The sequence below is a fragment of the Prenolepis imparis genome, unplaced genomic scaffold, assembly GCF_030444845.1.
Source record: "Prenolepis imparis isolate NDT839.2.m4 unplaced genomic scaffold, iyPreImpa1.0 SCAF_6, whole genome shotgun sequence".
In the NCBI taxonomy this organism is placed as follows: domain Eukaryota; kingdom Metazoa; phylum Arthropoda; class Insecta; order Hymenoptera; family Formicidae; genus Prenolepis; species Prenolepis imparis.
The window spans coordinates 8,988,504-9,014,583 of record NW_028141164.1 but is presented as its reverse complement, the minus strand read 5'-3'; the positions used below and the strand labels follow the sequence as shown (position 1 = coordinate 9,014,583).

At 28.8% G+C, this 26,080-nt stretch overlaps 3 protein-coding genes across 10 annotated transcripts; 1 reads left to right on the top strand and 2 right to left on the bottom strand.

Moving 5' to 3' along the window:
• The first annotated feature begins 123 nt into the window (after positions 1-123).
• LOC145937157 (gustatory receptor for sugar taste 64a) lies at positions 124-8,216 on the top strand. Of its 3 annotated transcripts, XM_083040051.1 has the most exons (10): positions 2,071-3,474; positions 4,109-4,390; positions 4,696-4,927; positions 5,359-5,494; positions 6,035-6,237; positions 6,593-6,684; positions 6,794-7,011; positions 7,376-7,541; positions 7,688-7,777; positions 8,140-8,216. In XM_083040051.1, exons 1-10 carry the CDS (start codon positions 3,442-3,444, stop codon positions 8,203-8,205), a joined length of 1,518 nt encoding a protein of 505 aa, XP_082896177.1. In that variant the 5' UTR covers positions 2,071-3,441; the 3' UTR covers positions 8,206-8,216. The 3 variants fall into 3 exon arrangements, with proteins under 3 accessions (XP_082896178.1, XP_082896176.1, XP_082896177.1); XM_083040052.1 differs by lacking the exons at positions 2,071-3,474; positions 8,140-8,216 and adding an exon at positions 124-1,385 and having other exon boundaries at positions 7,688-7,892; XM_083040050.1 differs by lacking the exon at positions 8,140-8,216 and having other exon boundaries at positions 2,070-3,474; positions 7,688-7,892.
• Positions 8,217-8,871: 655 nt separating this feature from the next.
• Positions 8,872-21,089, bottom strand: LOC145937499 (gustatory receptor for sugar taste 64f). Of its 6 annotated transcripts, none has more exons than XM_083040548.1 (12): positions 13,675-14,120; positions 13,180-13,241; positions 12,940-13,087; positions 12,669-12,787; positions 12,392-12,586; positions 12,058-12,167; positions 11,622-11,792; positions 11,218-11,372; positions 10,798-10,960; positions 10,448-10,537; positions 10,123-10,215; positions 8,872-9,180 (listed from the first exon to the last, which is right to left on the bottom strand). In XM_083040548.1, the coding sequence occupies exons 1-12, from the start codon at positions 13,764-13,766 to the stop codon at positions 9,172-9,174; spliced, it is 1,407 nt and encodes a 468-aa protein (XP_082896674.1). In that variant the 5' UTR covers positions 13,767-14,120; the 3' UTR covers positions 8,872-9,171. The 6 variants fall into 6 exon arrangements, with proteins under 6 accessions (XP_082896674.1, XP_082896679.1, XP_082896677.1 ...); XM_083040553.1 differs by lacking the exons at positions 8,872-9,180; positions 13,675-14,120 and adding exons at positions 20,583-20,637; positions 21,005-21,089 and having other exon boundaries at positions 9,198-10,215; XM_083040551.1 differs by lacking the exons at positions 8,872-9,180; positions 13,675-14,120 and adding exons at positions 15,096-15,289; positions 15,691-16,136 and having other exon boundaries at positions 9,198-10,215.
• Positions 20,653-23,896, bottom strand: LOC145937501 (uncharacterized). The gene is made up of 3 exons (XM_083040560.1): positions 23,546-23,896; positions 21,491-21,772; positions 20,653-21,163 (listed from the first exon to the last, which is right to left on the bottom strand). The coding sequence occupies exons 1-3, from the start codon at positions 23,772-23,774 to the stop codon at positions 21,102-21,104; spliced, it is 573 nt and encodes a 190-aa protein (XP_082896686.1). The 5' UTR covers positions 23,775-23,896; the 3' UTR covers positions 20,653-21,101.
• Positions 23,897-26,080: the final 2,184 nt, after the last annotated feature.

The following is a 26,080-nucleotide window of genomic DNA, read 5'->3' as shown; positions in this document are numbered from 1 at the left end:
TGTCAAAAACTTTTACGCTTTAAAGAATAACATATACATTTAAAAGTATAATTTAAAAAATTTGAATAATTATATGATGAGTTAATTAAAAAAGAGAAGATAATGACTGCATCAAAATTATATTACTGATCATTGATGATATTATTTTAGCTACATATAGATTCTATTTCAAGAATAGTGTGACGCATATTGATTTTAATTATTCGATTGTACATCACGCATACGTATGTTTTTCATAAAGAAATCGATTTATAGACACGCGCTGCACGTAAACAGATCTCGTTGTTTTTCTTCATTACTCATATCTCATTTATTAGTGCATTTCCCATAACTGTTTGCGGACATGTCGCATCCTTGAATATTTTATCAATCCTAACACTTAACTCGCTCTCATACAACCGCTTATCTCGCGGGTCTCATCAAAAAACGCAAATATACCATACTGATCTAAAGATTGTATGTAAAATGTTGTTTAGACAAATCTGATATAGCAATTGTAGTGCGAAATATAATGACACGTAAAATTTACACAATCTCCAAAATTAATTTAGCTATCACATCCAACTTTACATATAAATTTATTCTTTACAAAAATATTTTTAATATTTTTATTTTATAAAATAACAATGCTAGAATAACGGTCAAATCATATATCGATTTCTAATCGTGTAAGTAAAATATGTAAACAAATAAATAAATTATATAAATTTGCGCTAATAAACACACACACACACATTGCCTATTATTAATTAGTTTATTTATTCGATTTATAAACTGAATCTAAAGTCTTTATTTTTGATTGCTCAAGAGAAATAGTAAGGAAAAAAATCTTCGAAAATAAAAAAAATTTTATAGAAAAAATTAAAAAATAGTTACAAAAAGTAAGAAAAAAATTTAAGAATTATTTATAGAGAAGTGAATTTTAATATTTAAAATCGCATTTATATTTATGTGTTTTTTTTTTATTTTAAATCTTTACGTATAAAGATCAATCTGATGTGCCGAAACGATCGATCCCACGATCCGGTTATTCAAAGAAACTCAAGACAGATAATCACTCGTAATTTACATAAAAAGAAAGATAAATAACGCAATCGATACGAATGATGTACATGCGCATTGTATTTTCAGTGAAGCTCCTCCGCGCTTGAGTTGTAAGTGGTATAGCCGACTATCTGATCGGACAAAACATGCGTCGCGCACCTTCGCATAGTCGCTCTTAATTCAAGTCGGTCTTTGCTCGCCAGTGCTCGTTCGCAGCCACACGCGGGTGGTTGATTTATCCACGACTATCAGCGAAATTTATCTATTTCTCAACCTTTGTATTTGTGGATGAGAAAAAAAATCACGGCTACAAAAGTCAGCTACGAGAAATAGGATTTCATGTGGGTATAATCACTGCAAAATTTTAAAATATTTATTTCGGAGATTCCGGAATAATTAAGGGATACTTAAAAAATTCGAGATCTTTACACACACATTTACATATAATTACATGTGTAGAAACTATTTCCATTCTTGTATTTCCGATTGACTAAGATTATCAAAAATTCTTCTCTAATCAATTTGAAACACAATTGAAAGAATTGAGAGTCGTGAAACATGTGCTAAGTATTGCAGACTTAAATAATTAAGGCACTTGTTTATTAACACAAATTTAGTATATATATATATATATATATATCAAAATATTTATTTTTTTATTCTAAAGTTTTTCGTAATTACGTTATCCTTAGACAATGCATAAAATTCGGCATCATAATCAGAATTTTCTTAATATTATAATTTTCTTAATATTCTTGATCTAGAGAAATAATAATAATATAGTTTTAAATATATATATATATATATATATATATGTGTGTATGTGTGTGTGAGATGTGATGTGTGTATATGGTGTGTGTGAATAATTTATTTTATTTTTATTTTAAGGTGTATTTAGAGTACTTAGAAAAATACGATGTGTATATTTAATGAGAAATTATATTTACTTTAGCTATACATATATAACTATATGACATAGCTCGCTTTTACATATTCAATTAATTTTTAATTATTTAAATTAATTGAAATATCTAAACATTTTAGCGTGTTTACATATTAATCTAGAATGTGTCAACACTAATGTAATATGAAAAACAATTTCATTATCAAATCAATAATTATTTACGTCGATGTTGAACTGAGATTAACAATAAACGATTGATAACAATCAACTGTTAGAAGTCGGTTGATACACAATTTCAACGAAAACATGAGTTATGTAAAATGTATTTGAACAAGATCTGATATCCACGACACGATACATGTGCATGCAATAACAATGCGCATATATATATATATTATGTATCACTGATTGACATAAAAACAAAAGAGAGATATTAATTATAATATTTCTTACGTTCCATTACGTTGATTACTTTAATATGATAAAATTATAAAGAAAAAGAAGGACCTCATAGTGCTTTATTAAATATTAAATACTTTTTTCGGTTTTTTAAATATTTTTCGGAAAAATAATAACTCTCTTATTTAAAGTACTTATGTACCTGTATCCAATAAACGACAACTTGGGAAAAAAGTCCATATAATAATCAAATATAAAAACATATATTTGATATATAATTAATTATATATCAAATATATGTTTTTTTCTTTTGTATAATCTTTGTCCGTATGTATGTACAGGAAAAATAATAAAAACAATTGACAAATAATTAGAAGAATAATTTTCACATCGTTTTTTTGAGAAAAAAATATAATTTAAAGAAGTAAGAATAACAAATTGCTCATATATATAATAATCAAATATAAATTTATATATAAAATATATGATTATATATATATTCTTATTATTATTTTTTTCTGTATAAACAGAAAAAGATTATACAAAACAAAGAAAACAAAGCAAAAATTGCATATAAACATATTTTATATATAATTACATATATTTATAATTAATTATATATGGACTGTTTCCCATAGTATTAATAAATAAAATACTTTAAACGATTTAAAATAATTTTTTTACGTTTTATATATAAAGCTGCACATAAACGGAAATATACTGATACTTATTACTATGAGTTACCAGCATTTTTTCTACACTTTTCAATTTTTACGAGTATATATACATATATACGCGCACACGTGCCATTTCATAACGTCTTATTGTTAGTGTGAGTTTTATAATGGAAGTTTATGGGCAACATAAGATCGCACTCGGAAATCGGGACAGCCACTTAATAACGTTTGATTAAAGTTATTCGAGAAAATAAACGTGAAGTGAGACGTTGCACTTGACAAGCGAATTGACTACCTGCGTCAACATATTGGGTTTTTACCTACGCTAAACAAACGACCAACCCTTTCCTCTGGCGAGATGCGATACTTCTTTCGCATCTGTTGAAACATGACGATAATTAATTGATCAAGTCACGCATGTATCGTGTTTACTGTAAATGGATATATAAGGTGCGTGTAAAAACATGGTATAAGTATTTCATGACAAAATATAAAATAAATCGAGAAAATAATAAATCGAGATACTCTCTGAAATTTATTACATCTTTAAAACTATTTATGTCAATTTTTATACTATGTTATTTGCCATAGTTCTCTAAAATATGTATAAATTTTATATTAATGAATTATGTGTACTGAGCTTTTTGTTAGACACATATTCTCGTGTTAATTTCCATTTGGCAACATTCAAAAAAATATACGAAGTTAAAGCGAGATATGTGTATGCGTATGTTTGTGTGTGTATGAGATGAGCAATTACTTAAACTAATTATTTAAAATTAAATATTACCATATTGCATGCGTACAAGGAATAATCGCATGCTTCAGTCAATTTTTTTGCATTTTGCGACGAGAATAATCCACATTATGTCATAGATGTACAATCAACAATTGTAAGTTTAATTAATTCTGAGCAAAATGCAAATTAGCGTTTAAAACACGATCATTATTAATAAATTCTTATAAAAACTTAATAAAGAATTTCTATTTCTTTCAATGAAGATTTTTTGCATAAGAGATGATTTTTAAAAATACTTTCTTAATGTATTTATCTTGATGAAATAACAATTCAATGATCTATCAGGAGTTTCTCAACGGAATGGTTGTTTCCTTAAACATCAACGAGGAAACTTACGGCATGATGTTGAAAACAAAACGGATACTCACTGCGAGTACCAAGAGAAGTAGTGCGACTTTCCAGAAGTACTTGCCATTCCTAATGCGTCAAAGAAAAGACAAGACGAAAAGGATGGAAACTCAATTTACGGAATCGCATCCTCCGGGTCCGCCGAGAGTACGACCTTTTCTTCAAAGTGCAAGTGGTTTAATCAACGAAAATTCTCAAACTGTATCCGTGAACAGTAATGTAAGTATCAAGAAGATTCGCTGCTTGTCTTACATTATGAGATATATGCTCGTGCTTTAAAAAAGATAAGAAGAAAGCATATATCTATAAAAAATGTAAAGACTTTTAAGAAATAAATCAAAACTCTAAGAAAAACATCACGATCAACGATGATGTCTAAAAGATGTTCAAAAGACCAGATTATTTCTTAGATGTGTGTATGTGTATATGGCGACTAATATACATATATATATATTAAATCCATATTATTATTATACTTATATAAGAAAAATAAAACAATATCGGAAGAGAAAATTCTTTTGCAGGATCCAGAGAGCTTCCAATGTGCAATGGGACCTATTTTAGGGCTTGCCCAATTATTCGGAGTCTTGCCGGTCTCAGGAGTACGCGCACCGACCCCTTTAAAGTTAAAGTTTGCAGTTTTTTCATTTCGTACTCTCTATGCCGTTTCTATAACCGTCATGGTTCTCGTTATGGCGATATTGGCGGTTATGCACATGATAAGGACGCTAGACTCCTCAACTTTCGAAATGCAAGGTAAACAGAGATAAGTCCTTCATATGCTTTGTGTGTGCACATGCCGCATCTATCTTATCCAGAAAGTGACATACGTTCATTACAAACGCATATTAAAGCGAGGATAGAAGTACATGGATGATTCCTATAAACATTAATTAAAATTAATTGAAATTCAACAAATCCATCTCTTTCTAGAAATAAGAAGAAGAAAATAAACTATGGATAAAAAGAGATAAACTAAAAAAAAGATAAAAAATAGATTGACTTTCTTTTATTTTCGAGAATAGATGAAGAGATCATTCTTTTAAAATTAAAATCTCATAATTGTGGAAATAAATGAAAGATTGCTTATTTTTATGGACATATTAATTATCTGATAGATGCACCCTTTTTTAACAAAATTTGAACAAAAACCAAACTAAATACTTCAACATGCAATTGGATTTTAGGAGGAGTAGCAGCTGCAACAGCAGGTGCAGTATTTTATGGGAATAGCGTAATAGCCTTGATTATATTTCTCTGGCTATCACCGCATTGGGTAACTCTTCAACGCGATTGGAGAGCTATGGAACAGTTTATAGATAGGTAAATATCGATGTATATTTTTCAAGAAGAGCTGAAGATTGTTGCAAAATTAATTGATCGATGATACACGTAGCACTTATGCGCTTTATGCTTGCATGTAGAACTAGCATAGGCTCGACGATCAACGAAAGATTGCGATCATGGGCTGCATACATTCATACGCGATGACAAGCAAATGTTACGAAAACAATCGCAATAAACTATATCGTAGTTTGAATCCTTTTGATGCTTCTGAAACAAACTTTAAAGCAAATCGAAAATAATTTTGAAGCAAATCATAATATATATATTATTATAATTATTTTGTCTTGGTTGTAATTCAATTTTTATTGCCTTTACTTCGGCGTAAATATTTAAAAATCGCCTTCCACTGCAAAATTATTCCTGTTTTAAAAGATTTTGAACCGGTTATTTCTTATTAAAAATTATAATAGATAATATTATTATCTTTTAATCGATTTTTTAATTGATTTAATTTTACATTGCTTTGCAAAATTTGATAGTATAATGTATTTGTATCAAAATCTTTCGGTTTTGCAGTAATAAAATGGAACGACCGAAACTTCGTTGGAGATTTTATTTAATAACTGCTTCTATTCTACTTATGGCCCTTGCTGAACATATTCTGAGTATAGCAATAAACACGAAGAAATATGATTGGAGTGGCAATTCGAAGAATTCGACATTTAAAGATTTTTTGGAAATATATTGCATGTCTTCACACGCGTTTATTATGGAGAATTGTAAGCGTTGTGTTATATGAATTTATATACATTATAATCTGTTAATTAATAATTATTATTAATTTAAAAGTATTATTCACAAAAAATTATTTAATTATTCTAATCGCGTAAGTAAGAAATATATTTAATAATGAGTCTTAGATATTTAATCCGCGCATAAAAAATATTAAATCGTGAAATTTATTTTTCTTTAATAATAATTGCATTTAAATGACTTCTGTAAAATAAAATAATTGTAACTTATACTTTTTTCTGTAAGAATTTATCCTAAAATTGTTTGTTTTCATCTTTCTTTTCTTCTAGATTTGAAAAACTTTGAATACTTAAGAAATATTAAATTAATTTTTATTTTCAGTGAGTTACAACTTTGCACTCGGTATTTTTATTTTTATCATCAGCAAATTGGCAACTTTTACATGGAACTTTAGTGACGTTTTCATCATGTTGGTAATAAAATTTTTATTAATTAGAAAAAGTTTTTAATTTAATCGATTTGATCAATTTTATCATTTTCGATTTTATTTTTTTAATTTAATCTTTTGATCGGAGTCTTCAGGTGGCTACTGGCTTAGCCGAAAGATATAAGACGTTGAACAAGCAAGTAACAACTTCTACATTAAAGCATAGGACAATGGACTGGTGCGGACTTCGCGAAGATTATGCTGCTCTTAGTTGCATGGTGAAGAAGGTGGACAACGATATCTCACCTATAATCCTTTTGTCATTTGTGAACAATCTTTATTTCATCTGTTTGCAACTACTCAATGGATTGTCGTAAGTATATATGATTAAAGAAAGAGTAAAAATTATTATTAATTAAGAGCCACATGAAACACAACTATTGACATTATTAATAAATGCATTTACTTTTGTAAGAATTATATTTGCTCCTTTGTGTAATTCAGATAAAAATAATTATAACAACTAGAAACATTTTTTGTGGAGACATAAATTTGTGAATTTATTTTTTACATTTATTTATCGGTTGCAGCAGCAATATAATTAATATTGTAATAATAATATAATTTTCGGATCATCTTATTTAATAATAAATAATTCCAAGATGTATAAAATTGATACAATGCTATATATAATAATAAAAACATCAATTTCTGAATTTGTTTACTCGATTGTACAGTCAGCCTGCTGCGGGCATCGTGAATGATATCTATTTCTTTGGCTCTTTCTTCTTCTTAATCGGCAGAACAGTGGTCGTCACTTTGCTCACTGCAAGGATCAACGAGCAAAGTAAAATGGTATTGCCGACATTGTATACTTGTTCGAGTTCTACCTATAATGTAGAGGTAAATAACTAAAAAAAAAAAAAAAAAAAAATGATAAGAGAGAATACTCGCTATATTCCTTCAAAATTACCTTATTTTTACATTGGACAATTTATTTTGTTAATCTGTTGCTTAAAATTCTTTATTTATGATAATTTGTTTTACAGACAGAAAGGCTGATATATCAACTCAGTACTGACGATATCTCATTTACAGGAATGCACTTTTTTACTATTACACGAAATTTCATGTTAGCGGTAAGAACACAAATCATATTTTTCTGCTATATTCATATTCTGCTATATTTCATATATAATACACAGAATAAACTTTGCTAAACTTTAATAAAAAAAACTAATTTTATAATTTTGTGACATTTCCTTGTAAAAAGATAGATACAAAGAAGGTATATTATTTTCAAGTATTCTCTGTGTACATATTTATTTATATGTGTATATATTCAATTTAGCTATATACAAACGACAGAAGCAAAAAAATTATTAAAATTTTGTTATCATATATTTTATATTATACATATGTTATGTAATAGATATTTCAGTATCTCGTTATAATAATTATAATAATCACTAAATAATATTTATACCAAATTCACTTACAGGTGGCTGGTGCAATTGTAACATATGAAGTCGTATTACTGCAATTCAATGTCTCGAAAAATAAATGAATACATAATAGTGTAAAATTTTTCATTGAAAAACAAATTATTAACATTTTAAATTATTTTATTCATTAAAAAAAATTCATTAAAAAATATAAAATTGTCTAAACATGTTAATTAAAATATACTTTAGCATTACAAATCCTTGTTATAAAAATTTTTAAAATCTACATGTATATATAATTTATTATTTCTCTGCAATTGTATCTATTCTTCAGAAATATATTTTGTCAGAGAACATGTTTTATAATTCAAAAAGTCTACATTATCATTTATTATAATAACAATATATAAGGTTTTTTAACGTAAGAAATTTGTTGCTTGTTTGCATTATTTCAATAGATTTTATGATACACGTTTTATAATGTACATACATGATTAAAATTTTTCACACACACACACACACACACACATACAAATTACTTAAAAATAAAAGAAAAAAATGCGCTTCTCATCTCTTTTTTGTGTTAGCTTTTTCATTTATATTTAGATAAATTAACAATTAAATGTATACTTAAAATTTTTTAATAAAATCTTTTTACTCGAGTAATTATTTCTCTCTATATAAATATAATTATAAAAAATAATTTTTTATGCAGAAAATTATTTTATTCATACAATATTTGTCTTCATACAAGATTTTTTAATATTATACATATTTAAATATCGCTTTTATATTTATTGTTCATATGTAATGTTTAAAATATTTATTACAATGTAATATTAAACAGAAAATAATAATAATATAGGCAGTTGCTATATTGGATTTTATGGAACACATTAAAACATATTGCAAAATACATTGTATATGTGCTTTCTATCCATTTTTGTAAATGATATTAGTATTATCTCCGCATTTAGATATATATATGTGTGTAAATGTGTAACGACGTTACGTATTTTTTGTGATAACATGATTGAATATTATGATGAAATATCCAGTCCACTTTTCTCCTGTATCTCAGGTTAAAATTAGGAAAACTACAACAAAAAGTAAATTAGAAAATAAAATCATGCATAAATAATACTAACAATAAGTAAGAAATATATGTTGCGCGATATTACGCAGAAAATATCACTAGAAATAACATATTTACATAGAGAAAAATTTATTTGTCATAGTTCACATACTTATCTTACATAAAATGTTGTTGAAAAATTGCCAAAAGTAGAATAAAAATAGAAGATTAAAATATAGCAAAGATATTATTGTGCATATAAATAACTATTATATTATACATCATATATATACAGATTATAAAGTAGTAAAACTCCGTTATGCAAAAGAAAATCATAAAACATTAAAAAGAATATAAAACATATTTAAGAAAATTAATTTAAAAGAGTAAAAAAGAGGAAGAGGCAAAAAGTTATTGGATAAATTGCAACAATGTGTAATGCAGTTTAGGATTTATTTGCAAGATAGCGTTTATAATAGAATTATGCGATTTATATTTAATGCAATAATAGATTTGTCAATAAAATAGATCAGCAAATTTCAAAATAATTATCTGAAATCGTATTACAGTTTCCAAATAATATAAACTGTTTTACATATAATAATAATAAAAACTGTTTTATACTGTTTTACAAAATATAAGATTTAACAACAGTCAGATTTAATTTTTCATGAAACACACAAATTCCATTAAATTGACTATTAAACGTGAGAATATTGGAAGAGATTAAATATATAAATATAAGTGAAATATGTGTGATGTGTAAATGTGTAAATGAGTCAATAAATGTGAAGTCTAAAAATTGTGAAGTGTAAAAAGAGCGGGCTAAAACAGAGTTGTATTTACAAGACTCTATAAAATATGCCTATTGTATTCTTCACAAAACTTGCGTGATTTGCAGATGTAGAAGCAGATATAGGTAGTCGAAATCCTTAAAAATCTTTTCGAAAGCTCTCTACCTCACCTCGCAAATCGTAACATTCGATTGAACATCCACTTGCTGGACGGAGTTGAATTGTACCAGAACCAGTTCGTAAGTCACGATGGTTCCAGCAACCTAAATCATTATTTGTAATCGAATAAAGATACATTAAAAATATGTCCAATTATAATTTAGAAATAATCTAAATTGCTTCAATAATATTTTAAAAAGAGTTTTTATTTTTTTTTTTAATTAAATCTAAAATTATTATATTAAATAAAAATATTTTGGAATTATTTTAAGAAAATAAGATATAATAATTAAAATAGATATAAACATTAATGTCTCGATGTGAGATTACACTTACGGTTAGCACGAGGCTTCTCGTTACTGAGAAGAACTTCATTCCTGTCAAGCTTATATTATCTGTCGTTACTTGTGTCAAGAATCTCGAGACCTGCGCGACATTGTGCAAACTTATGTACGAGTAGAAAAAAGATGAAAAAAATTATATTTTAAATAACATGCTGCTATTTTCTTTCATTCGCTAATATCATTAATATCACACGTAATTTATTAAATCTTTCTAAATATTTTTTGACCATAAGCTAAAACTTTTATTTAATAAAATGTTTTTTTTAAATTTAATGTTTAAAGACTGCTGTCAATTATGAGATAATAATTAAAATTATAACAAACAATTATTTTATGACAAACCTCGCTGCTGTAACTAGAACCAGAGACGCTGTACAAAATCGGTGCTGGTAGAAGAGATTCATCATGAACAGAAGCCGCATATAAGGATACCGCCGTTGTTCTTGCTAGTAAAAAGCCGAAGGAGAAGCAAAAATAGATCTTCCGCACAAGACCCCGTATTGGGCTGTTAAAAAAATAAATGCACAACTTTATGCAAACTTATCCGAAATTTTTTTCCCCATAAGCCTCATTTTTTAAAGCTATCTTGCATTGAACAAAATTAATATCAGCACAGAAGCGATAACAATTATAAATAGACATAAACATAAGTAAAAAATTAGATTAGTTTTTAGGAAAGACTATCTGTTCAAATAAAAGGTTTATGAAAACGTAAAAGTATATTAGCAATATTAAAATGGTACATATATGTTAGATATATACTTGAAGGAAAACAGCAGTTGGATGCAGATGAAATATAAGTCGGTAGCAAAGGAGAGAAGCACGATGCTCGAAATGTGAGAATCCACCCTGCGTGTCAGAGTCGCCAAGTGATTATAGTCACTCCTTGCTTCAGCCCACCACCACTCCGGCATCGCCTTAACAACGATATGATGCTAAGTTGTTAATAGCGATGAGAATTATTAATAAAAGCAAACATTTTAAATTCGATTTTTCTCGTAAATATTTATAATATTGTACGTTATTTAAATTAATAAAAATATAATATACACGCGCGCATGCGACAATATATTATATATTTTTTGAATAAAAAATATAAATGTTAATAACTGTTTATTTTCACAAAAGAAACAAATATTGTTTATTATATTTCGCATGTATTTTACCTTTCCCCGTATCGAATAGAGACGACTATTCAGTTGCCTGAATTGATCTGTCAGAGCTATGCTAATAAGAATAAGAAATAAATCGACGAAGTTCCATGAAAATGTACTGAGAACATTTAAAGTTTCAACCAGGATTCCCTTCCAAAGACTGTAGGACATTCTTGTGAAGACCTATATAAAATTTATATGTAAAATATAAAAAAACCTGTACAAAATTAATAATCAATAATATTATACGTTAATTTTGTGATAATTGAATTCACACACGATAATCGCTTTTTATGCAGCTTTAAAGGATTTTTTTCAGTTTAGTGTAATATGCAAATAAAAATTAAGACTTTAATGCATTTAAAAAAAAATTTTTAATTATATAAAATGGAATATTAAAAGTATAAATCAAATAATCTATTGATTATATATCTATTTATTATATTACCTGAGGGAATTGCGATTGAAAGTAAGTACCGATGATATCTGTATCGCCACGATAGTTGGCACATTCTACTGCATTAATATATGCAGAAAGCACAGCAGCGCTGTGTTCCACTATTTATAAAAATATTCGATACAACATTCATTATATAATAAACACAATATTTATTTTAACTAATTTTGACGTCAAGTAAACACAAAAATGTATGAGTAATTTATTAATAAGATATTCGGCGATAAATGCATGTAACTTTATTTATAACAAATAAATTATCTTGATATCAATGATAATTAAAAGTGGCTGTAATCCTTATTTTATTTATTAGAATAGTACTCACCTAATGCAAGCAACATGACAACAACAGTTACGATTTTGAAACGAGTTGCGAGAGTGGTCTTTGAAATTTCTCGATATCTGGGAGTGAGTTCGCGCTCAAGTTTCTCCCAAGTTAACGCCAAGCAAGGCCATTGCCATGCCAATCGTACGAACATGACAGCAGTCACAATAGTTGTAGAGTAGAAAAGAAACGTCGCTGATATTCGAGACAAATGTCACTTTTAACACTAAGCTCGATAAAGGCAATGTGTATCAAAGTTTTTATCAAAATGACTTACTCATTTTGGTAGAATTTAGCCCTGTAGAGAACAATCGCAAAGTATTGTAAACCGACATGAGGAGAACTCCCAGGAAAACAATCAACGTGTAGAGAATCTTCGGACTTCGCCATGTAAATCTGCGAGAATTCGGAGCACGTGAGACACGCAAAGTTCACAACTGAGAGATCACCATATTAAAATCGAGAAAATTAACTCACACTGTTGTTTTGAAATAAATATTCTTTAAATAATTTAATTATACACTGGCAACGTTTATTTTTCTACCTACCGGAGATACGAAGCATCCGGTTTATTGACACCGCACACAGGAAACATAGAGAAACATTGGGCCAGCATGATGATTGGCCTTATCGATGCATATAAACTATCAGTAGAAGGATTGAAAGTCTGGGACGGTGGTACAACAGTCGCCAGCACTAAAAATCACGGTGGTTAATAAATTAATCCGCAAAAGTGCCAAAATAAATCACAAACAGTTAATGCAAAATAAATCCGAAATCGAACTTACTTTCGGGTGCTACCACGTCGGTTTTTATAGGATCAAACCTACGCAAGTTACTCTTGGGCGATCTGAAAAGAATTGCTCTTACACTTTGGACATATATCATCTAGCAAAATCAAATAATCCATATTCGAGATCATCCGAGTATTTTTTTTTTTTAAACAGATCGATTTCATGAATAAAAATAAAACACATTTTCTTCAATCTCTTTTGGTAGTGAATTAAGAGCGCGATCTCTTATTGTCTTTTCAGCTAAAAATCAGTATTAAAACTGACGTTTAAATCTGTAATTTAATGTTGAAACAAAATTATGCGGATAATTTATCCAGATCTGTTGTAAAACAATTTTCCAGCATTGCAACAGATTTAGACAAATATGAGTTCTGCTTCTTCTCCTCTGGTTTAACTTTATGCTTCATTCTGATATTCATACAGCACAATTTTTTAAAACTTCTTTCTTTCAGTTTAGGAATTTTTTATCACTCGTTCTCGAAGACGCACCTTACACAAGGCACGCTGCGACTAACGTTGTGTACGCTACACGATCGCATGACGGACAGAAGACAGAACTCGTTATTTCTAAGCTTTATCATGCAGCGAAGTGACAGGGCGGAGGGCGCTTTATAAACATCGGAGACTCAATAAATGTCCACTTCGGACAGCCAGTGGAAATTCGAGACTGCTGAGGCCTCATGCTCGACAACGAGGCAAGAAACTTGCGCACAAACGAGAAATAAATGTGCCTCCGAAAAAAGAATTTGACGTCATCGTGATACACGCGGTGATAAAAGGCAATTAAGTTTATAATTCGCTGTTCCAAAAATAAATTTAATTTTCAAGAATTTTGATGTTTAAAATTTCAAGAAAATTGACTTCTCTTTTGAATAAATTAAATTTATAGAACATTTTGAAAAATTTATCATAAAAAGTAATTTCTATTTACTCTTTTCCGATATCTTCAATAATTTCAAATTTATTAAAATAAATTCGTTTAAAGAAAATTTTAAGAAATCTTTCTATCTTTGAAAAGTTCAATTTTTAAAATCATTGTTAGAAGCAACGAAAGTTTTATAAATTTAAGTTTTATAAATTTACAATAAACTATATAATTTTATGTTATATAAAATTTTGGATGTGTTACTGAACATGCACTTCCGTTATTCAAATATTATATGACATATTTTGTTTACGTAATTATTATAAAGTCAAAGCGAAAAAATCTCGGCATGCAAAATGTGCGAAACAATTCAAGATAATTTATATCACGTAATGTTTATTCACTTGCACAAAATTGTAAAAAAGTAACATATATATATAATAATATTTATAAACTCTGCAGAAAAATGACAAAATTTTTAATTTATCTTTGTCAGGAGAGACTTCAAAAAATCTGTATAATGTTAAAATTAAAAAAAGAACAATTAATATTCACATGTAAAAAAGTCACATAAGATCTGTGCAATAAAAAGATTAGTTACAGCTAATTCCAGGACAAGTTTAGTCGCAAACTGCATGACTATTAGCCGAGAATGCCCTGTCATTATATTGAAATGTTTGCACGCAGCAGTCTTTGTTAGAGAAGGCGTTTATTTGAGAATCATAATTGGTAAATCGATTTATATTATATAGAGTGCTTGTTCGTTCAGTCTTGCCTTTCTTAAGCGTTTCATCATATATATTGCTTCGTTTTTCCTATTTATTAAATTAAATAAAATCGATTAAGGCACATCCAATTAAATAAAAGTATATATGTATATTAAATATCATACTTGAATGTCTAAGAGTTCAAGTGTTAAATGATGCATATATATTTCTTGTTTATTCTCCAGTGACATAACAAAATTTAATTCTGTTTTTATAGAAATATTTTTTTATAAATCTTAATATAAAATAAATGTATCAAGTGTTAACATTTGACTTACTGAACATTAATCATAACAGGATGCCAAGGTTTTACAGGGTTCCATCTTGAATAAGGCATTTCAGTGACACTTCTTTTATCTTTGCTCATTTCTGTTCTGTTATGTTATAATTTTCTTAACAATAAATCGCACGATTTCATCAGATGAGTTTCTTCGCATTTTTCAAAAGTTAAGTCAGCAAATATTTCTAGAAACTTCAAGAAATGTAGTTAAAAGAATGGTAAAAGTATATTCTTTCACATATAATTAAATAAAAAATAAAATCATGTATAAGTCGCGGGAAGCAATAAAAAAATATAGAAAAGAGAGATAAAATTGAAAAAAATCGGCATAAATTTGTTCTGCGAAATTGAGAATTCCCAACTTGTAAGAAAAATTAAAAAGTTTTTTAAACCAGTCTTCACATATTTCGAATTAAAGGCGTGCTATGTAAAAACGAAGTATATGTCAATTTTTAAAGACTGAATAATTATAAATTTTATAAGATTTATAGTTATATCATTTTTACGAATGCCTTAAATTTTGCCAAATAAAATCTTATCGATCACTTTTTTAATTCACACGTCTTTTGCAAGGCAGTAGCATGATACGTAACTGGAGAATACTTTAGTATGCAGAAGATTAAAACAATGAAGCATGCGTATGTCGCAAAACAATGTCGTCTGTCGCAGTACGCGTTTGGATGTACACTGACAGTTGTGGAGGAAACCACTATAACTTATGCGCTTATTGTTTCTATCCCGCGTCTAATCTTTGCTTGCATAGGCCGGAAAAATAACAGCTTTCCATGTGGTTATAACAATTCGCACCTGTGTGTGCGGCGATTTGACACACTTGACACGAACCGCATTCATTGTCATTCGTAATAAAGAGGTACTCAATTCGTGTGCTTGCACCATTTGCGATTTACATATCTGTAGTATTTTCTGTCTAAAATTTAAATATGCGACTAATATTTGTTTCATACAGCTATACCTGATTGTTATCATTTAAAATATATAACAAAATATTTTTTAGAAATAATTTACACATTTTAATAAGCAATAAATAGCAAATATAATAAATAGCAAATATAAATATTCTTATAACTAGATATATCTTTTATATTATTAATCTTATCTAATAAAATCGTAAGATTAATTTTGTTTTAAATGAGATTTATACGAAACAAATTTAGTGTCGAATAATTTTATTTAATGTTAAATATATGTGCATTGAGAACACGAGGTCTTAGATAAAAACTATTTATCATCGGCGATAATAACCGCTTCAAATGTGAAAGACATCACCTGCCAGCTCTCAGGATTAAATGCATATGAAACGCAAGTTTTTATGCTGTTTACTCAACGAGCCTAACGAGCTGTTTTATATGTATATATATATTTTATATATATATAATATACAATAAAAATATACATCTATCACTCCTTTTCATTCTCATTTATTAAGAATGTACGAGCTCGTGGAGCTGAGATAAGATCTATGTCGATACAAATGTCGACCGCAATTATGATACGCGAAATCTCTAAACAACTAATATATATTCAACAAATCTCGACTACAGGTGAAAATATGATTTGCAACATAACACATCAAATATATGATCACTTGCAAATTCTATTTATAACATTCAGAAATATACATCTAAAAACTGAATTTATAAATCACAATTATTAAGATCGGTATATAAGAAATAACTTTTATACTATAGTTATTTAATTAATAAATCTATAAATGGTATAAATAAATAGAAAAAAGAAAAAAATATTTAAAAAATTTGCCGGTTATTTATGTAAATGTTAAAAAATCAAGTTTAATCAAATTTATACGAGACTTCTTTTTATAAGAGATGCAGTCTGCGTTTAGTATGATTATAGATTCAGACTTTATAAATATGTTTAGAACATATTTATGCGAACAGCACGTGTTAATATTATAATAGTTCGCTGGGTAATGTTGAACTCGTATCATTATAAAATGAGTCACTCTGTGCTTTATATGTATACGTGTGATAGAGCCATTTCATCTTTATTCCAGTCTTTCATAGGCATTTTCCGGGACGATGCACGTGTGGACAGTCTTGTCTTCCTGACAAGCTGTGCAAACGGAATTTTTTCAATGTCACCACACACGCACATACATACATATATACACCTGCTGCTCTTTCTCTGATACGTACTTTTCGCATGTAAATGTATATTGCGACTTGTCTCGCATAAACTGGCGGCCTACTTTAATATCCTCCCTTTATATTATGCGCGCGTATTAATGACATCGAATCGAAAAGAGAATGGAACTATTTAATCTTCATTAGTCTATTGTAGGCTCTTTTAGAATTTTTATTTTCTTTTACTCAAATATTCGTTATGTTATGGAAATTTCGTCCTTTTTATATCGCGTATTAATTTTTCTGTAAAAAAATTATATAAATATTGCCATCCTTGGTGATCTAATGCAAACTTTTCGATTTTTATTTTATGTTTACATCAGATTTTATAAAAAGACACTCTGTTTTTACAAAAATAAATAAATAAATAGGAATATAAATGCAGCACAATAAAATAATAAACAATCTGTCACTAAATTTAATAATAACTTCATTTGAATAAACGAATAATTGAATTTCAAGATCGCAGTCAAATTTTAGACGAAAAAAAAAGTTAATTCTAATTTCACTATATAAAATTGCAAGAATTATAATTTTAACAAATTAAATGTTTGCGTGTACAATGAGCTTATAAGACACTAATACTCTCAATCTTTTCGGAAAGGAGATTACGACGATCGGGTTGTGTTGTAAGAAATTTGTACGTACGAATCAAAATTGTGTATTGTGTTCCCACAGGTAGAAGTAATGTACACATCGTTTTACAATCATGTCAATCTTCTTCGCGCGCACAAGTTCTCTACACAAGAGACACTATACCATTCACGCACAAAGGCCATGAGGATACGCGACTCAGCCATATTCTAATGTCGCGATCGATCTATTATTTTTTAACGATAATCGCAGCGGTATCATAGACTGTTTTATCGGAGCAATCGCGGGGGAACGATCTCATTATCGTATCAAATCGTTGATTTACATACTCTGAATCATTTTGCGTCGAAAAACACTAATCGCTTCGAATAAATCGAGTCCATTAAAACTCGCATTTATCTACAAATCCACAACAACCACCGTTATCTCGAAAGCGTAATTACCATTATTGACTATGAAAAACAGGTACGCGTGAAAAAAATATATGGTATATCATTGATGCTCGAATCCCTGTTTATGAAAACGCGGAGAAAAATAACGCGCACTTGACTTTTAAATTAAAGCGTCGTATGATGGAATAGCTCGGTACGAATTTCTGATTAGAGAGATCATTATCAATATTGTTGTCTATCACATGTGTCTCCACAATTCTTAACGTATTTATCGAGAGCTTTATCCGATAGTATGGCTGAAATATGAAAAGCGATAAAGCCACGCCACACGTATGTTCTCATTGTCAGATTTACCTTATCGAGAAAGAGATTACAGATAAATGTCGATTATTTAATTGTATCAACAATTTTGGTTAAAAAAGCGTTTTATAGTTATAATTATTTTCTCAACTGCTCTCAATAAATTCGTAAAGATGCTTTGACGTTTTCAAAGAATTGGTACATACAAGTCTAAAACCATTTTATTTCACTTAAACAGACCATATTCTCATCGCGCATATACTTTATGTTAAATTCCTAGCTCTTTCTAAAATCTAATTTTTTATCCTTAATTTTATCTCTCCAACATAAAAGTTATTATATTTGAGACACAACAAATGCGAGATGAGAATCAGACGGCCGTATTTAGTGTAAAATGTACCTTAAGAACACGGACTAAAATACGATTACAACGCAATACGTGCCTATTTACAGACTTAATCGTATCCTAAGAACATATCTTATTCATTGATTTAACTAGTCATGCTCGTGTTCGTAAAAATTGAGGACAACGCCGAAACGATATCGACTTGAAAGACGAGTGAAATATATCACCCTCAATATCTATACGTATGTACACATGTCCGCTATCATGCGCAATTACACGCTATTAATCACTTAATTCCATCTGTACAAATATCTAATCATGTGTTTCGGCCGCTAGAAACATCTCGGGGTTCGTATGTCGCTTCTATAGTTGTATTGTATAACGTTAATGAGAAGGGACACTCGTTAGATAACGAGTCTCAAGTTAAACGCGCAATGTTAATGAAATTATGCGACGATATTGTATTTCATAATTAAATGTTACAAGCGCTTTCGTAACAGTTTTCGCAATAAACGTATAAAAAAAGTTATGACCGTAACTCCTCGGAATTAATTTTACTCGAAATATCACGTGCAAAAATAACATTCTATATTCATCAAAATTGTGTCAAAAAAAATCACCTATCGGGACTCGAATATTTTCTCATTTTGCGAAAATCTTTGCGATAGAATTCACTAAAGGAGAGATGGACATTTAATTTCAAAAGCGTATAGAAATTCCGGCCACATTAAATTTTAAAATTCTCTTTGATATTTTGTCGATGGAAATTTCGAATGAGATCATCGTTCGTTAAAACCTAACTTCAACTAAATTAATGAATAAATCTGAATTTAATGCGATACAATACACTGCATATTGCAGCGATATTATACGTAAGATGAGTACATAAGTTTTAGGAGAAATGCACTTTCTATTATGTATTTCGTACTGATTTATAATTAATACTCGTATTATATCACGGATATTATATTAATAATAATGCCAATATCGATGCCGTTCTCAATTATTAAAAGCGTAGTTCTCTCGCTACATTATCCATATAGGGCGGAACTTGTAAAATTTAATAATAGCGCAAAGTTTAAACTGGTTCCAAGAGACCTTTTTGATGGCACATGTTTTTCATTGGCTCCTTTCTCACGGAATATTAATCGATAATGGCATATAAAATAAAAAGGCTTTAAAAAGTAGAAACTTTGTTAAAATTACGCTATATTATACATATATCACAATATTACTGTATTTTTTTTAAACGGTATCATTATTTAATAAAGCCAAAGCCGAGTCAAGCATTACGCATTTAGTGAATTTAACTGCCTCAATATATTTCGATTTTAATATATGCGCAATATATGCTCCAAGCACTGTGTAGAGAAATACATAATAAAAATTTTCAATTACTCAACAGAGAAAATATTTAATTGTTCAATATATAAAATGTGCAATATTTGAATTGATACTCAATTCAAACTCCTAGCTTAGTCATTTTTATATTTCAAAAAGAGAAAGGAAAAAAATTAAATCTTTTATATCATTTACTGTGAATCGAATCGTATCTTTTACTTTTATAATCTGAGATACTTATAATATCTGAGATAATTATAATATATCACACAAGCTGCTAGGATTTTCTCTGTTCAGCGAAACTAATTTTGCCAATATTTCGTTATCAAATTGTGAATCAATCTTACCTTAATAACGAAAATTACTGATTTCCTTCAACCAAAAAGTGTTTTGAAAAATTCACTGCAAGAGTAAAATAAATTTATAATTTGTAATATTTACTTACAAGCTAACAATTTATATAATAAAATAATAGAAATCGTATTAAAAAAAATTTTTAGACTTTAGATCTCTCCCGCAGTTAAAAGTGAAAAAAAATTACAATTTAGAATCTTACATTCTTGCGTTGAGCCCTTCAACTTTAATCTCCTGTCTTATGATTTTCTTTGAGTCCAAATTTTACTTTTTTCTAATTAAATTTTAACATGTTTTTGCAGAAACAACGAAAAGCGTGTTCCGTTTGTCGTTTACACGCGTTAGTCAATATATTCTATCGCTACAACGCGAGTGAAGAAGCATAAAAGAGAACTTTGTTCACAAAAAACCGTACGTGTTTTCATCATGTTCTCGTCGATGTCATCGATGATGATCGGGAAGGCTCAGTGTTGTCACGATAACGAAATTCGCTATGAAGCCTTATGGGCATGTCAACCATGCTGTTTCGAGGTACCTGGTATGCTCGGATCTTGTCCACTGTTATTAGAATGATCTGTAACATATGGGGGGATTCAAGTTTCCTCGGAACATACGTTCCGAACAATACAAATGTCTAAAAAATATGCAGACATCGAAAAATCTAAAACATTTTTTTGCGATATATATATATTAAAAGAATTGCGATGTGCGAAATATTGTATGTTACAATATTTTTGTAAATCATTAAAAGCATAGTACATAGCACGTAGAACCGAGAATGGTCCACGAGAAGCATAGTCACAAATATTTTATATATTTTTCTTAATCGTTATTTATTGTATACAACTATTTTACAGTCTTTGAGCGAGATCGTGAGCGGTTAAGGAGCGTGAATTGACACCTGTGTCAGTGGACATCTCCTCAAACCGATCAGACAGATCAGAGAGGCCGGTCTCGGCGTGTCGACCGAGGATGTCCGGTAACGCGTTTCTCCTGCCGGTTCTCCCAGTCGACAGAAACTCCTTAGAGTTATCGCCATTCTCGTAGGAACCGCCTGGAGTGACCGAGCCGCTCGTCACGTTGCTCGAACTCTTGTCGTCGGGCCCGTCTCCGATCTCTTCTGGACCCACCGGCCCCGCTCGTCTCGGTGTCAGCATCCTCAGCACTGAAAATAAATGGCAATCTTTTTTCACGCTTCGCAACTGTTGCTTTTAAGCTCAGTTAAATAACCCTTCAGCGCATATATGATACTCTACTAATTATTCAAAATCTTCAATAAAAAAAGTCATCTAACTTTTATTAACTTTTATTAATTCTATAACAGTTTATTATTTCTTTTAGAATTATATGCTGTATGTTTTAATATTTTAGGGATATATATGTGCATACGCATGAATAATTAAAAATGTTATTCTCACATATTCATTCGATGTTATTACCTTTTCCCTTTACATATATATTAACCTTTTCATTATATTTATATATTTATATATTTATTTATATATTTTATATAAAAATATAAAAATAATCATAAAACTATATCAATTAAGTAACATCATGCAACTAAATAAATAATTATAAACAACATTCAACAACGAAATAAAAACGAAAGAATAGAAAAAAGACAATTATAAACAGTTTTATAGATAAACAGGTTAAAAATTAATAATATATTGTTAATTAGAAAATATATTAATAATATATTGTTAATTAAAGATTTCAATATAACTTACCAATGTTAATTTTCACAGAATGTAGCAATTTATAATCCAGTGTGTTAATTATGTTTCACAGACTATAACAATCTACAATCTGATCGACATCGAAAAACTTGAAATATGATAACAGAGTCAATTGAGATTTGTAGCGCCAGTTATATGTATAGACATAAGAAATTTTAATGCATTCAGTGTGTGTATTAAAATGTACATGTACGTAATTAATTAATATTCTTTAGCAATTATGTGTTTACAAAACTTAACTATTCTATTCTACTCTCTACTATTCTATTCTCACAATTGTATTGAATAAATTATATATATTACATATAATTATATATATTATATATAAATTATATATACATATATATATATATATATATATATAATTATATTATATACATACATTAATTATAAGTTATATGCTGTGATATAAAGATTTTTTTATACGCGATACAATAATTTATTTTTAATTTTAAACTGTTGTGTAAATTATAATTTCGAAAACAAGTCGTTTTAGACTCTTATGAAGAATGTGCGCGTTGAAACGCGTCAAAATTAATTTAATATCGTTTCCAGGTCTTGTGTATTTTTTTTGCATTTTTCTCCTATTACATCAAAACATGAGCTTAGCTCGAGAATGTAAATTCTCAATTATCGACGCATTTTAATTACATTTCGTGCTTTATGGCACAAGTACACGCGAGATCGATCATGAGAAAACATAGTATTACACAAATAAAGAGTAGAATCTTGAATACTTTTATGTTATAGTTATTGTGTATTGAGTGATTGGCGATTAACAAGAAAAATATTTCAGTATCTTTACAATGTTTAAATCGATATTAAAGGAATATTAAAATTTAGAGATTTGTCAGAAACTGTAATTTCAAAATTATTAATTTATATTTTCTCATGCTTCGAAAAAAGGAGATCCAGGTTTTCATAATAAATTATTTTTGTAACAAAAATCTCCCTATACATAAACATACGAGAAAAATTAATTTTGAATGTCCTAATCTTTATGTTATAAAATTTTGTCGTGGTTTAAACAAGAGTTGAATAAAAGAAAATATAAAACGATATCGCGATGCATGAAATTGTGCGTCCTTATTTTATGGGGGTTTTATGGAGTGAATCAATTCTCTGCGAGCACTCACCCGTGTCTAAACTTTCCGTCCGAAAAGTTTCGCCGAAAGTTCGAGTGTATACACAGCAAACAACTAATAAAACGTTACCTTCTTCGTGAAACGACAGGTATCCGCTATCGAGAACTTTATCAGTCTTCTCACGAGGTTTACATATCGCAAGGTAACCCATATCTATGTGAGATTCGGAAACCGTGAGTCGCGATAAGCAGATTATGATAGGGCGATGGTGATCACGAAGTCCACTGCGCGAGACTATAATACTACTTCGAGAAGAAGCTCGATGCAAGAAAGACCCAAAGTGCTGACGTTTAATCATTAATGACAACGTCAGTATGTACACAGCTGACGATATATATAGAGTGTATCAAAACTATTGTCAAAATTATTTTAAACATATTAATTTGAAGTTGATTTAACGAAAATTTGATTGACAAAACATGTTCTTTCATCATCTTACATAATTTTCATTTTTTTTTAATATTAAATACTTCGATAATTAAACTATAAAGATTTTTCATTTAAATTTTTATTTACACTTAACTAAAATAAAAATAATAATATTAATATATAATAGTTTAAGAACTTCTAATTCTTAATTTCTAGATTTTTATAGACTCATGACTATATAAAATTATTAATATCTCGAAAAATTATTTTTTGAACTCGTCAAAAGTTTTCAAAATAAAAATAAAGCACAATATAATTCTAAAATGCTGTATGTATATGTAAAAATATACTGCATATATCTTCATATTTGTTGTTAAAATAAACTTTGGTGAAATGATATCGCGTATAAAGTCATCAAAGTCGTATTTGTTTCCCTGTTATTTTATTGCAACGTATGTAATTTTTATCTCAAGTGCGTAATTTTTACGTCATCAATACGCAAATATCTCACAATGCGCATGTATAATACAAGTAATTATAATTGAAATAGAAAGTATTGATAAAATGTGTCACGGATTTCAGAAAAAAATGTTAAAAAATAAGAAATATAAAAATAAAGTTTAAATTTAAATTTAATTTTTATTCTTTAATGCGTGCAAATTTTTTCCACATTTATAATTATAAATTTTAAAAGAAAATTTAATTAATTTGTTTAAATATGCTATGTTTGAAAAAAAACATGACAATCAATTTTATAAAGAAACAATAATGTTATGTGCTCTTAATGCACTGTTAGTCATTTTTTCGAACTATAATAAGCACTTCAATTTGTTTCTATATACATATATTCATATGCAGTTAGTTAACAGTAGATATAATGTATTTATATCGTAATAGCGGTGCAAAATAAATGATTTTATGAAGTACTTATGCGCGTTTTACCTAAAAGTGCGGCCATTTAATCTAATTGCTGGGAAAAATATGCTACTACTCAAGTAGATATAATTGCTGCAATTAAAACAATACATACGCTCGACTTGAAAATGCGCATGACGTAACAGGAATTTTACAAAGTTAATACAGATATAACATCGCATGAAAATCGATAAACCATCATCGCAGCCTCTCGTTTTATCATGAGCCTCGTCTTATCTTATTCCACCTATTTTAATAAAGATTACGCTGCGACAACATTATATTACGTAATGGTACTTTTGCACAAAAATACTAAAAAATATATATCCTATATATTGCATATAAAATTAATTTTATTTACAAATCACCATTTACTTGTAATCAAACCGACGTAGTTATTAGAAATTAGTAATTTATTTAGTAGCGTATTATATATCTCATATAATATCTTTATACACTACTTTTTTAAAGACACGCTATTAATTAGACTCAACTTGTGAGGTGTATTATCGATTCTGCCTCGAAATTATTTCCAGAGTTAATAGAGGATTTCGCTGCAGAATGAAGGTCTTCAGAGCGAAAAATTAGTCGAAACGTTAGTGCACGAGATGTCGAGAGAATTTAGTTAAATTAGTTATAAGGAGAACACGATGTGTGAGCAAACGGTACCTTGTACACGTGTAAGATGTTTTCTCCGATATCCTTTGCGCGACGTATAGCCGGAAATGGCAAGGCAATCTCCGGTCGCAGTGAAGAATCGCAGCCGCGAGGAACCGCTGCCATCATCAGGCACCACTTTGCGCAGCTTCACCTAATCGGACGTTTTTATCATGTTACAGACTACTCCTATCCAACGTCGGAGATGAATTAAATCTGAGCGATTTAACGTTCCATCGCGCGTACGAGCTCGGCTCGCGTGCCAAGATTTATCGAGTTTACGGAAAAATATTCTCTCGTTCTTTTCTGCGCAAAAGTAAGCCGTTTCCCGAAAGCTTCAATGAATTCCAATGGATGATTCATTTCCTGTGTGAATTTTCTTTTTATGTTTTGAAAAATACAAAGAGACCTTTTCGATTTAAAAGTTCTCTTATTTAAAAGTTTTGACTAAGATTAAAAAAAAAAAAATTATAATATTTTAAAATAAATATATATTTATAGAATGCCATATAATGTATGAGTTTAAATGAAACAATCTATATATAATGTATAAAAGATTTTTAGAAATCTAAACGTTTGAGAGTATACGAATAAAAAAGATACTTATCAAACTGATCCTCTCGCGTAGTTTAATCATATTCTTCAAACTTTTGTAGTTTTTTT